At 40.1% G+C, this 15,050-nt stretch overlaps 1 protein-coding gene across 1 annotated transcript in view; it reads left to right on the forward strand.

The window, feature by feature from the left end:
- The window catches only part of nphp4 (nephronophthisis 4), a gene marked incomplete at its 5' end in the record, with an annotated part of 183,363 nt that overhangs the window by 36,588 nt on the left and 131,725 nt on the right, over window positions 1-15,050 (forward strand). The window contains one exon of the mRNA XM_080496857.1: window positions 6,082-6,224. Within this exon, the coding sequence (XP_080352983.1) occupies window positions 6,082-6,224 (143 nt within the window). The remainder of the gene's footprint in view (window positions 1-6,081; window positions 6,225-15,050) is intronic.

Consider the following 15,050-nt stretch of genomic DNA (forward strand, 5'->3'; position numbering starts at 1 on the left):
TCCTATGGAAAATTTCTGCAATCTAAACAAAGCCAATTTTAATGAAACCTTCTGGTGCAAAATACAGTGCAAACTCCAAAAAAGTTTCCTGTAGCTGTTGCATTATGCATGTTTTTACGAACTCACCCTCGCACCATGGCTTTGAGGCTAATGCTAGTTCGATAACGATGTAAATTGTGCAATATCACTGTCTTTATGCTGATCATGAGGAAAATCAGTTAATATTTGAAAGATTGCGAGTTCCCAAAAGTTACTGCAGAGTTTTGTTTGATTTTCATTAAAAGTCATGTGGATTTATTAACCAATACAAAGGTCTACAACTGATCATGAATGTGCTATGACACTTCATTAAAACTTATCTTTCTCTCTAAATGATCTCTCACATCCATCTTATTTTGAAGACTAAAGTCATTCTTGTCCAAACACTTTTAGCTCTCGCACGACTCCAGAGATATATTATTGTTTTATAATCAAATATTTTGTGTATCACCAGAACTTGACTGCAAAACAATCTTTGAATTAATTCCTGCTTATCCATTTATTCTAACGTTTTAATATTTACACTGGTAAATTTTATAATATTTTTACTTTATGCTTAATAAACTAAATCATTTAACCCCGATTATTTATCAGATTTGATGCAGGTCTTTTAGCATTTTCAGGCTAAGAGTTGTATTGCCCAAAGAGGCAACCCACTTAACTGCCCATCACATTCAGCCCAGGTATAAGGTTACATTACGCACTTAACCATCTTCTTCCGGATGTCACAGTACCATACAGGACATTCATAATAGTACTTAAAAGTGGCCTTTTTCAGAAACTTAGTTTCATCAGAAGTTGAAATGTCTGCAGTACTTAGGAAGTAAGTTTCTAAGGGGGAATGTAATGAAGTCTGACAGTGCAGAGCCATAATCATTGGGAGTCAGTGGGAGGTATGGTAGCAGCCTAATCCTCTTCATGTTCTGGGGCTGTGAGCAGCACAGACCTAAGCTGCCTTTTAAGACCACAGCCACCGGCTTGATATTCATGCCGCATTCAGAACAGTCCAACTCTGAGCTTCAGAGACAAGGGACTGCAATGAAATGCTTGATGGCTGCAGTACTCTTGAAGAGATTACAATCACACATGGCGCTCTGTCTTTGTTGTGTCTGAGAGAAGAGATTGTGAACTTTCTTGTTTCAACTGTTGGGCGAGATGCTTTCTTCAATTGATTCTGATTCACTTACACCAAAAATCTAAACAACAACAAAACAGTTTAGTTGGGTTGTTTAACTCAAGCATTGGCGTCTCTGTGGTGGTGTAAATACTTCTGTTAAGCCTCGTGCAGCTTAGAATAAATCAATTGGGTGGTTTTATAGTGGGAGTGACTTTATGTTCATAATAAAAAATCAGGTGGCAGCGTAGACGAGGGTTTTTCATAGTATTAGTGCTTACATTTTTTTTCAGTACTCTGTGTTAAATGATATGTTAATCATACATTGAATAAGCTCAACACCAGAGCCATTTTCACAAAAACAAACCCACAATGCCGTTTGTCAAAGAGTCAACTGGTGTCTCAACCAAGGCCCTGTTTATCCGATAACAGTTCAAGTGCAAACGCATAGTTTTTGAGTTCAGATTTCAGAAAGGTTTTGCGTTTACACAGCAACATTTTGAAAACACGGAAACAGCGGAAAAGCTGGAAACGATATCGTTTTCATTTAGAGCCACTAGTGGGTGCTGTTTGTTTTTTTTTATCATAAACCCACACACACGTGCACAGAGAATAATATGCTGAAAAAACATTAACAATGGTGAGTACAAAGACATTCGAATGGACCGATGACTGGAAAGTTGGATTGGTGATTCTGTGTATCTGACTATAAAACGATCCGTGGTGCCACGCGCAAGTAGCAGCATTTAAAAAAAGTTGCCTTTAACTCCGTGTGCAAGGACATGGAGCATTTTCAAAAAGTTGGAGAGGTTTTTGAAATGTTCCACCTTGGAAACCGCTTTTTAAAGTTCAGTTTTCAGTGGCTTCGAGCAGTGTTGTTGTGGAAGAGGACACCCAAAATGCAAGTTTTCCATTTTCACTTGAAAATGTTATTGTGTAAACGGGGCCTAAAACAAACAAACAAACAAATAAAAAAAATGGTGGCAAATGAAAAATAAATATTTCGTGAGATTTTTTTTCTTTTTATCCCTCCTAATTGTGTTTCTGTTGGAATCTCAACTTTATTTAGCAAAAAACAGCAAATAATTACATTAAAGGTATAGTAGAGGATTTTCTTCTTCCGGGTGGATCATCAAAATAACTGGTCCTCCCAATTGTCAATCATTCTGGTGATATATGACGTAAGCCAGTCGTACGTGCTCGTCTCTGCGCGCAGCTCACTCCACACGGCTCTCATTATGCCGGTGGCCGACCGGACGCATTATTCTCGGACATTTTTACACAGTTTCACCCCCTCTGGTGCAAATCTTCTTGTAAAGTGAGCTTATGTGAGCGATGCCGACTTGTGACTTGTAAACAGAGCGTGCACGAGGAGAACTGGGCTCGTGCATGTCTCTCGCACGCGTTTTAGTAGGCGTTCCGTCCCGGGAGCAGGTGCAGCGTTGCGCATGCGCATTTTTTTCAAACGGTGGAGAGGGCGGTTCTTTCCTAAAATTCCTGAAAATCCTCCTGTATACCTTTAAGTTTTTTCACTTTCGTTGTGGTCTGCTTGGATTTAATGAGTGATATATATATATATATATATATATATATATATATATATATATATATATATATATATATATATATATATATATATATATATATTCAAAAAAATTTTTTATTTTACTGCATCCATAGCCAACTGGCTTATAACTCGTGATTTTAATTAAGAAGGCTGTTTCTCCTCATTGGGACTCTTCTACAGTACAGTACAGTAACTACACTCTACTCGTGAAGAAAAAGTCATTAAACAAAAAGAAGAAGAGCTGAAATATTACTTAAAGCTGAGGGAGCCAAATCACACCTATAAGACTTAGTGACTCTGCACTACTGCAGGAAATGATGGATATCCGTCTCCCGCCAGGAGCCAGAATTTGTGTATTAAGCTGCTGGCCAGCTGAGATTCAGCCGTCTCAGACTGTGTCGAGGGCTGAGATGTATCAGCATGTCTTTGAGCTCTGTTTAACGTGTCAAATCTTCCTGTCGAAGCTCTGACGGCCACTATTTTCCAGACTGCTGAGCTCCTGAAAATCCCTCCGTGAGCTGGGAGGCATATTGTGTTACTACCTGTGGCACAGCTGCATATTAGACACAGTGCGTTTAATATGGGGATTTTAATATTTATAGCCTTTTGCTTCACTGTTTGGAAAGCGATATTATAGTTATTGTAAATGCCAGGGATTTTTTATTTTTTTATTTTTTTAATATGATGAAAAAGTAACTGCAATAAATGGTGTGATATATCACCAGCACTGCTGGCATGTCCTTCAGTCACCAAGACACAGTTGCTTCAAGACACATAATAATAACATTGTACTTGATGGATGAACAAATATTTCACTGGATATGTGAATATTTTGAACAGATGATGGTGTCACGTGGTGCGTTTGATCATCACAGTCATAAGTGGTCCATTATCTAGTCACTGTGGACATCTCTGCCCCGAGCCTTATGGCAGCTTATTCAATGAGACATTTTAGTCTGGACCAGAGTGGTGAATATTTGAACTGACCAACTGAAGGCCTCACCCTCTCACTGACTCACATTCAGACTTGTCAGACTCACTTTTCTCTGACAGCTGACATTTGTGAGGTTAACCTGGATTAACTAAAACCTTCTGTATTGTAGCTCCGGTCCCCCGGAGAATGATTTTGATTAGCAAACTGGTTTTTGTGTCACATTTTGTCCTGAATTTTACTTACTGCAAGCAACAGCAATGACATATTTTTTCCCTGGACCCTGCAGTGTGGTATAACATATGCAGCAGAATCAGCAGGCTGTAATACTGTGTTGGGACCATTATGTCCTCATATGGATCACTATTTATGTTATGGTTGGCTATCGATAATGATTAATAATTATCAAAGATAGTTATTAATAATGTTGTTGAAATTTAATCTGATGTGTATCAGAACCTCGGAGCACCACCTGTCGTAACAGGAAATGATAGCCAATTCAGTTATATCAGTCTCATAAGATATACTAAACAGTTAATCAGGAATTTTAATTAATAGTTAAATTAATTACAATTACCAGAATTAACAGTAAAGCTTGAAGGATTTTGGAGTTCTTAACACAGAAGAGGTCGACATTTCATTCACCTTTGTGCTCATTAATAAAACAGCAAGTATGATTCCAAAAATATATTTATTAACAATGAAAACAAATGAAACACAGATTCTAACTACCTATATACAGCTGGGTGTGTGTAGGTGCATGTGTGTGTGTGTGGAGAGAGAAAGAGAGAGAGAGAGTTGGAGGGAGTGTGTGTGTGTGACGTGTGATGGAACTACAAAACAAGATGGCGGATCACAAGAAACTACATTCCAAATGGAGGTTGTCAGAGAACAGGAGGTCTGTCCTTTACAGCTCGGCCATGTGCTGATAGCAAAAGAACAATAGAAGCTAGCCACAGCATCTGCTTCTGTGTGTCTCTGCTAAGGGACCATTTCTAGAATGAGTTTATGTGACTGCGATTTGTCTTGTAAAACGTCAGGAGTCGTCAGATGGTGTTCAGTTACTGTGTGATGTTGTCTTTAATGTGATATGTGTAGGATTGTGAGTTAACAAGTTAGTAAAGCAGATTAGCATGCAGACCCTGTGTCTGTGGCAGAGCTAACAGTGGTTTACAAGTTGATAACTGCTCCTAATATCATTATCATCAGAACGCGATCACTGTAACAGAATCAACACATCTTCATGAAAGTTAAACAGTCTATGCATAGCATCAAGTTTAACTAATCTCAAGTAATGCCCAGTTGTTACCACTTCCTTGGAAGAGTTCAGTTGTCATGCTGGAGGGAAGCTGGTGTCTTCTCCTGTAGTTAGCACCTCCTGCTAACTGTGGTTGCTGGTTCTGCAGGCTGAGGAGAAGAAGATGGAGTTGATGTTTCAGGAGCTGTCCTTTGCAGCGCTTGGTTGTTCCCTTTGTTCAGACTGAGGAGCTGGTCGATCAGGTCTGTGATGGTTTTCCTGCTTGTTCAGGAAAAACACAAAGAAGCTCTGTGAGGGTCCCTGGTCCCGTCCTGGAGGAACCGGTTGGTTTCCCTGGAGAGCAGACTCTGGGTGCTGGTCTCTGGATCAGGGGAAGGTCTGACCCTCGTGGTGGGTCAGCAGATGAGTTGAGGAGTGGAGGCCTCTGGTTGCCGGCCTCTCGTGTTAGCTGTGTGCTAACACTGGATGAGCTCTGCAGCAACCCACCTCCTTGGAGTTTGCTTTGCAAGAGTCTCTGAATGGAGGCTGGGTGAAAGCCTTTTTTTCACGTGTGACTTCAGAGGTGTCGAAGCCTGAGAGCTTCAACCAATCAGTGACTGGCTGATTGCATGGGGGAAGAGTCTTGTGAGCAGAAAGGGGGGGGGGGGGGGGGGGTGGAAGGTCCTGGAGAATGTCCCCCCTTCCCCACTCTAGGTGTGAAAGGCCATCACATTCCTGGGTCAGAATTCATGTCATGACTGCGTCTCATGACAAATGAATATTGTCTCTCCCCAGAAATGAACAAACTTTCTGTGGTCCTGCAGATCCCAACAACTGTATCAAATTTTGTGTTTTCACCCGACCTCTCTCTTTTAAGTTTCTTGAACTTATGGGACCCCATGGTCAATTTTCCTGGGGGATGAAGAATCTCAGTGAGTCTTACAAATGGGACACAAGAGAAAATCTACTGCAATATACTTTACAACAGCATGACACACGATGGGGATTTTCTTCCCCCCCCCTCCACAGTCGTCCCAACAGAGACAATAACTCCTCAGTGGAAAACCAATTTGACAAACCAGAGCGGGAACTATTTCAAGACTCAGAAGTGCTGTGCTTTTGAACGGGGATAATATTGTGAATGTTGGTGGCGTGTGTGTTTATGTTGACCCTGCATTTTGTGCTGCCACCAGGAGATGGAGATGCTCTGCTGAGGCCTCAGCTGCTCAAGACACTGCCCTTCACCCTGAACAGACTGACCGTCTCCCTCCAGCCGTCCCTGGAGACGTTCGAGAGCCAGCTGCTGCAGCTGATCAATGCTGACTGCCATAACACAGTAAGGACTGAGACGCACGCACTCACACACGAGTAGCCAGCTTTGATAGTCACGCACATGACACATTAAGGACAGAGACACATTTTGATCCGTATTCTTTCACAGGGCTTCACTAAAAATAAATCTTTAAGTGACAAAAATCAGCATTGGACGCTCGCTGAAGAGAAATATTCAAGTCAATGCACTTGTGTGTGTGTATATATATATATATATATATATATATATATATTTAAAATAATAATTTTTTAAGAATGCACACTCAATGCATGCTTCCAATACATTTCATCTTTACGAGGTAAACCGCTCACCACGCTCCTCAAATTAAAGATGGTCACGATGGCCTTGACACACCTCTGCCAAGATTATTTTCTCCCCGCCCGATGCTTTCCTTTATCTCACTTTCAGTTTCTTTAGTGTGCAAGCGCTTTTTACAGCTGCCATAGCAATTTAAGGCACAGCACCCCCCCCAAACGAAATGGAGCTTATCTATTCTTTCCTCTCTTTTTTTTCATGTCTGTGGAAACCCAGATAGTTAACTGTATTTGACAGGTGCAACTTTGGCCTTGCAATTATATGTACAATGACTTTACGCCGGCCCTATCTGTTCTCCTCTGCTTATGTGAGACGTGTCTTTGGTGGGTATGAGAATTGATATGGCAACACCGTCACTCCATATCTCTTTCCCACTGCTCTTTGATATTGCTGGAATGAATCTTCCTGCTCAAACACAGAGGACCAAGGGTGTGTTTAGAGTTGATTAACTTGAGCAAATAGAAGGTATTAGTGTCTCTGCCTTAGATTTATCGTCAGTGTACCTCCGGTAAAATAACCGGCTTACCATTTTTCAAGCATCTGCAGTTTGCTTTAGAATAAAAAAAACTTCTTTGACGCATGTTTTTGGACTGTGGGGAGAAATAGGAAGAGCGAGAGAAAACCCAAGCACAAAGAGGTAACATGTAAACTCCAAACCAGGAAAACCCCAAGTGGAATTGAACCAGGGACACCCTCGAGATGATTTATTGCCTTTGCCATCTATCATATTCCAGTATGAAAGAAAATCTTATGTTGCAGGGACTGTGTGGCCATGGCTGATTTATCTAATATATTTTAGGATGACCTGCAGAGTGTTTCTTTAATCCATGCTAAAGAAGGGTTTTGGGTCTTGTGTTACACTTTGATCTGACTCTGCATGCTGGAGATATTACCTGATGATCTAATAGAAAGAAACTTGCGCGTAGAATTATGCTCATGATCCCAAGAAAAGTGAAAACATCCTCTTGGTTGAAGACAAGTGGGATGTTCTTCACTTTTAAGTTGTTGCTGGGACTGGTATTGCTTTTTGTATTGATGTGTATGCAGGGGATGTGGATTTCAGTGGACCATGAACTGGGGCTGGTGTGATTTATTGGAGGGATATATTAGCTTTAAAAAAAAAGACAATTGCATGAAAAACATGTATAATAAGGTGAATAATTTCAACTTCAGTTGAACATGACTCATGACGAACACTGTTCCTCATCGGGTCTCGTTTTCCCGCAACTTGGAATTTAGAAAGTTATATTTAGGGAAAAGTGTCACTTCCCACTTTGGAGCATTGACTTGGTAATGAGAAGCAGCCAACAAGTGTGCCCCAGGATAATCTGCAGAAACATGACAAACTACATTGTCCTCATCTTTGTGTACCGCCAATGTAGTGACGCTTGTCAGGTCAATAGCTTCAAGGCACATCAGTTCAACACATTTTACCTTTTTTTTGTAGCCAGTCAATGATGAATACTTGTCATTTTCCCCCCAAAAACCTTTATGGGTTTGAAATATTACAAAGTGCATTAATTTAAAAATAAATAAATAAAAGAATACTCATGTTGATCCACAAGTTGTAAGTTTGCCAGCATCCACATGTTTTTGTCCCCCAAGAGACGGAATGTTTTTGCTCATTTTGTGCACACCAACCTTCAGTGTTCATAGTACCACAAGCAGAACTTGTTAACAGAGAAATCGCACCAGGAATCTCTTGATCGGACCAAACCTGACAAGTGTGAATGGTGCCTTAAACATCGTTTGTCCGACAATGTCATAAAACATTATCTACAAGAGATCAAAAGAAGCAACTAAAAGTAAAAGTCCCACTCAAGGAGTCAGACAAATGGCTCTGTGTCGTAAAAATCGGCCAATGGGAAAAATTAATAAACTGTAAAAAGGGATTTTACCATACAAAGACCAACTTTCCAAAAAACACACTGCTATCTCAAGCATGACCAAACCTGTCAACAGGCCAAATTAGAGGATCATTTTAAGTTATGCAATTGCATTTACAAGCCTCCTTTTAGTGTATCGTTTATTTGATGTAATTACAGTATTTCCTAATTCATTGTACATGTACAACACAAGTAAGGGCACAAACCTGTCTTGGATGCGATGCGCTTAATAAATACTTGCAGCAGCTGATGATCACACCAGCCCAGTCATTAAAATTTCTGACCATGATTCCTTATAGTGCATCCTGGGGATGTCTCTTAATATGCTGTGAACAGCTCCGTTGAGCCCGTTTTACACAGCCAGCATGTTGAATTCATGTCCAGGCTATTGGCGAATCAGACAGTGACAATTGTGTTTTCTTTTCCTTTTCCTTTTGAGCCATCATGTAGTGAATATATTCTTGCCGAGAGACATTGTCTTTCTGCATCAGTGAATCTCTACTGACCAGGTACCCTGACATTATAATGATAAAATTCATATCCACCAAATCAGCCTTAAATGCTGATGCTTCCATTGGCTGCGTTCAGATACAACTTGAGGGGGCAGATCAAGGGAGATGATGGTTTTCTGAGTTGTTTAAGTGTGGACTACTTTTTTAACTACTTTGTAGCACCATTCTGTTTGTGGAAAATTAATCAATACATCTTGAGTAAAGGTCTTCAGGGATTGTATGATGCTTGGTTCACACAGCACATGCTGTTTATTATGAGGAAACTCATAAAGTTTAAGTGCTTTGTCAAAGTATTTGTACACAAAGCCCAAATCTCATTTCATTGATTGAACTGATGTTTTTTTTGTTTTACTTTAACCACTGGCTGATATTAGCTTATAGAGGACTCACACTGAATTTATTAGTGGATATTTAATGTCTGGGTTTGTAAAATCCCTGAAATCCACTAAGTGTTTATGTGGCAGAAGGTGTTTTTCTCGATGGCTGTGACTTGATTTGCAAGCCAGATCACATTTTACCAGCTTGTTCCATTACTTCAGGGGGCTTAACATCGACTTGAACTCTGACATTATCTCACTTTACCTAACTTTGAACTTAAAGAAGCATCTAATTTCCTGTAGACTTACCCAGTGCTCAGCCATGACTACGACTTTCACCAACCTTTGCCTGACACTCTTAAGTTTACTGTAAGACCCGTTTGCAGAACACAAGTTTTCATTCCATTTTGGGTGTCCATTTACACAATGGTGCTCAGAGCTGGTGAAAACATAACTTTTTGAAAGTGTCTCCCAAGGTGGAACTTTGTGAAAATGCTTTGACTCTGACTCCATGCAACCAGTGAAAAACGCAACTTTTCCATGATGCTCTGACTCAGTCTGAGCAATTTATTTATCTTTATATTATTTTAAATTGCGATAGTACAGAAAAGAATACACATATGCGCTCAGTAGGCTTTCATTGCTGTTGTTGTTTGCTGCGCTGGTGCATGTGTGTTTGATGCGCGCAGTCTGCGCGGTCACAAAACTTATGCGACACGCAATCCCTCACGCACAGGGGTGGATGGCGATATTTACGTCACATGGACCAACGCGTACCCTGCGGACACAAGTTTATAGTGTATCGTTCCCAGCACGCATGTGTGTGGCTGTTTTCATCACAAAAACAAAGCACCCAGGAGTGTCCTTACATGTTTCTACTATTTCCCTGTGAACAGACATCATTTTCAGAACAATGCTGCTTTAGCTCAGTGCTTTTCTGAAACAAAGATGGAAAAAATATATGTTTATTTCCCCCTCTGAAATGTTGCAATGTAAATGAGGCCTTAGTTTAACCATCTAACACTGGTTTGCTTTAAAAATGGAATTGTTTCATATTTTAGCGTACTTGGAAACGTTTTAGTTTTTTTGTCCCCACAAACAAAATATATCCCCTTAATGTGAGGCTGTAAACTGATTTAGGCCCCCATAATTGTAAGAGGCTGACATTTCATGGGTCAAGGCCCTGCCTCCCTATGGAATCTTCATTCCAGACCCACCAAAGAGAGTCCAATCTTCAGGGACCGCTAATCCTATTCCAGAGTAGTTATATATATAAACGAGGGTTTTATGGAGAATCATCCCTCCTTAACTTCTTTCCGCTGCCCTGTGACACTGCAGGGACTCCCAGATTTACATCATGGCGGAATGTGCATTTTATGTCACAAAAAAACGTCAGCGAGAAGGAGGGCAATGAATTACTACATTCATTAATAAATGGGCTCACAAGGGAAAATCTAATTTAATGAACCGATTGCTATTAAATTTTCTGAGGCACATTTTATCCTCCCAAAGGTACCACAGTCAATGTGCTCCTCTCAGGACAATGACATGAAAAGCTCCCGGGAGTGGAAGTGTGACTGCACTGTTATGTCACTGCTCCTCTGACGTTGGTTTGTTTTAAGTACATCAGGATCAATTTAACATCCTTCATATTTCTATATACGTATCTGACTATGACGTTTAGACCACAATAAAATTAACAAAAACAACAGCAACAATAAATTAATGCGCCTGTCCTTGGCTGGAAGGATAAGCCCAGAAACTCAGAAAAGCTAATGAAGCCCGTTTTTGCCTCTTGTATATGCAGTCACATCTTTTCCTGCTGATGTACATAATTCATACCCCTCTATCTAAATGCAAAACAAAGGAAAGTAGACTACAACTCCTTTTCCTCGGTGAGGTAAGTGACAAGTTAGTGTGAATAATTCTCTCATTTTGGCTTTCACAGTCCCCACCCCCCCACGTTTGTGAGACATTCTTCAAAGGTCCTCACATCCAGCCGAAGTTGCGTAGATTAGTAAAATGTTCCAGACTTTTATAACTTTGGCGATATGATGACATTCTCACGTCTGTGAGAGGCGTTAATACATGCAGAAGTCGGCACGATTGCAGCTATTAATTAAAATTTGCTGGTGTGTGTGTGTGGCGGGGGGTGGGGGTTAAGAGACAGACAGAAAGAAAAAGGGTGTGTGTGATCTGTGTGTGACCTTTAAAAGTGTGACTCCAGCTGGATTGTCATCAAGCTGTCTCTGAAGTGATGCTCACACCTCACCCGCCAGATCAGCCTTAGTGTGTGTGCATGTGTGTCTATGTGCCAGTGTGTGCATGCCTAAATTGGGATGGTGGCAGATGTGGAGTGACAAGAATAAAGGGGAAAGGGAAGGCAGAAGAACGTACAGTGCAGTGTGAAACGAATCCTTTATGCTGGCTGCGAGTCTGACATACAGTCTTCACATAATCTCCCCATAAGTAGTTCTATTTTTAGCTCCATAAACTATCCCAGAGTATATCTTCTTTTTACAGTCCACTTCCCCACATAATATCCAGACTGCGCCCTGGCTGTTGGCGGCACATTAATGAGTGCGCTTGACAGATTTCAACCGCCGCCTTAAACGTGACCGAACGCAGTCTGACGTCCGGTGAAAATCGTCTTGTCGTCTTCAGGCCCGCTCCCCCCCCCCCCCAAGTTTTTCAGTCGTATCACCTGATACGACCTGGAGCAGCCGCTCACCCACATCCTCCATAGAAATCTATTACTCTTGATGAAAGGGCCTGAGATCCTGTCAGAAATTATGTAATGTCTTGGCTCGTGATCAAAAGACCAAGGAGAACAGAAGATGATGAAGAGGAGGAGAGGAGCAGGCGAGGACCAATGCCGTGCCGCAGGCAGAACAAAATGCCCGGGGCTGATTTAATGAATGGAGAAAGACTCTGGCAGCAAAGCTCCCAGGAAGTTTTCATTTGTCCTAAAAGAAGAAAACGCACTCAAAGTAGGACTGCCCCTGTGGACACAGTACTATAAAAAAGACAAAGGAGGCTGAGCATTTCTGAAATAGGAGGCGTCTCGTACATGGTTCTCAGAGGACACCCGGTTTGGCTGCAGGCCGGTAACTACTGTAACCGATGCGGTGCGAAGGAATGGGGTTTAATGCACTTGGCTCGCATCAAATATTCATGAAATGCAGGTCTTCGTAATGATTGACGATCCAATCATTAGATGAACTAGACTGCGACTGATTATAGACCCCTTATAAGTCACACAAGACAGGAAATGCACAGCAGCAGAAGGAGCAGAGATAGATCCATAAACTTAAATAACTCTTACCGTCACTCTTTTTTGCTTTGTGTTTTTCCTCCGATGGATTTGTGAATGAAGTTGTGAGTGTTTGAAGAGTCACAAAACGTTTTCCCCACAGCAAAAGAGATGAATTAATGCCACAAAACACAATAAATTACTTCTCATTGTGAATGAGGCTAATTTATGAGTAATAAAGGTTTTTTTTAACTCTTGAAGTGCAGTTTTGCTGAGCAGAAGACACATTATACCAAATATAAATGGTATAGGTCTGAATTGCATAATAGTGCATCCTAAAAATAACTATCAATTTTATGTGGGTAAATCAAAGTACCAAACTCCTTCGATCAGATGTCATCAGACCTGTGTCATGGAATGTCATCACAGTGCTTCAGTTCTGGTTCGTCGCAGCTCATAATCAGCACCAACAGGTACATTTATGTCTTCTTCCTTCCTCGCTTCACACTTCAAGCTAATATCATTGTAGAGAGAAATAACCTGATTGCATAAATTAGTCATGACATACAATCACTTGACTTAGATTGACACCACTGCTAGGGACCAAGAACATTTGTGTGCATCTGGGGACTGTTTCTCCAAGATTTCTATACAGAATCAGAATTGCCAATTACAGTATTTATGTTTAGTTCTGACGTGGGTTTTCCCAGATATTTGTACTTTATGTGATTTTTTTTTTTGTAATGTCTTTTTACTTTTATTCTCTGCAATTAAAACATAAATGGAAATATTGCTGCACTTTCTTTGCATACATTTTTAGATATATGGAAACAAAGGCCAGCAATAGTTATATTTAATTGCAGAGAATAAAAGTAAATATAAATATTGCTACACTTTCTTCCCATATTTTAAAAAAAGAGAGAATTTGATACACTGTACTTTATAATGTACCATCACTGTTTAGTTCCCTTATGTGCAATCGAAAGTATATGTTTATTTATTCTGTGCAATAACATTCTCTGGTATATTCCAATCACAACTAACATTATCATGTGAGAATGTGAAATATTGTCTTGATTCTCATCTTGTTTTTCGAAAGTTGTTAATGTTGACATTGTTTCTAATACTTGCTGTTATTGTTTATATGCTTTCGCTACTCTTATTACTGTCCACTTGATGCTGCAACGATGCTAATTTCCTCCTTGTGTGACAACTAAAGAATTATTTTAGCATAAATCTGCCATGTTAGTTTTTACTTCTTTATATATGAGGTTGATAGTGTTACAGTGTAATGAATCAAAGCAGCTGATGGTAACTTATTAATACTTTAAAATTTAAGTTTCTTCAAAATTAAAATGGTGATCTGTCTATCCAAGTTATAATGTCATTAATAAGTTTTTTTTTTTTTAATCATTCTCTTCCACTTGTATAGTAGTATACATTTAAGAACCAACACTTCACTCCTCCATACTTACCTATGCGATCTCTATTTTTCTTCTTAATCAATGATTGTGAGTACTTTTGCAACAGAATGAAGAAATATAGGAAAGTACATTAATATTATGCTTTGTCATATTGTTTTGCTGGTATTTACTTGGTTTCTGCTCAGGCTCCACAAAAAGCAGATTTTACAGAAAAAATGTTGCACAAAACATTCAGTCCATACAAAGTAACATATATCATTCTGATATACTCTATATTGACGGATCCTCCTGTATCAAGAGAGGTATCCTGCCTCAAAACAAATCCTGAAAATGAACAAACCTCACATCGTCGCAACATGTGTTGCCTGTGATGCCAAATCGTGATTTTTTTTTTCTTCGTCGCCAGGGGGGTTGTTTTCTCCAAATGTTGTTTAAAACATATCAATTAAACATAATGTTGCCCTCAGTGACTCATTCCTTCATTATCTTAGCACCAGGCGTGTCTTAATACCCAGATGAAAATAGCTCATTCATTAGAAAATGGCTGCCTCCTCTGTCATGAGTAATATTTAGAAGAATAAAAGGCACCATAATATTCCAACAGCTGGGTAGTTATATTGTAATAATTAGCTGGATATTCGATGCCTATTTTTAACCACCAATATCACTATTGCAAATATATTAGGCCCGCTTGTTCTTGTCAGGAGAAATAATGGATTATATTAATGTAAGCTGTATCCCTTTGTTAGACGATCCTGCTCTGTTGGTGCTCCAAATTGAATCAGGCTTTCTTCTAAAGTGAGACCAACTCACCCACCACATGGTGTGTTTACTGCGTATAAATTAGAAGAAAGTGTTATTGTTATGCTTGGGGACAGATTGTATGAAATTTGGGGGGTGGGGGGGGAATGGGGCAGAAATGCGGTGGTATGCGTACTTGACTTGAGATTTTTGATTGTGAGTTATGGCAGTGTTTCGGCGGTGGAGCAGCCATGATTTATCGGTGGAAGCTCCGCGCCAGTTAAAATTTGTTAAGGAGTAGGGGAGTGGGAGGATGAGAGCAGCATGCTAATGAAGCCGCTGCTGTTTCTTGCCATGGATGACTCACCTTCAGTACGGGGG

Source organism: Blennius ocellaris, assembly GCF_963422515.1.
Source record: "Blennius ocellaris genome assembly, chromosome: 5".
Lineage (NCBI taxonomy): Eukaryota > Metazoa > Chordata > Actinopteri > Blenniiformes > Blenniidae > Blennius > Blennius ocellaris.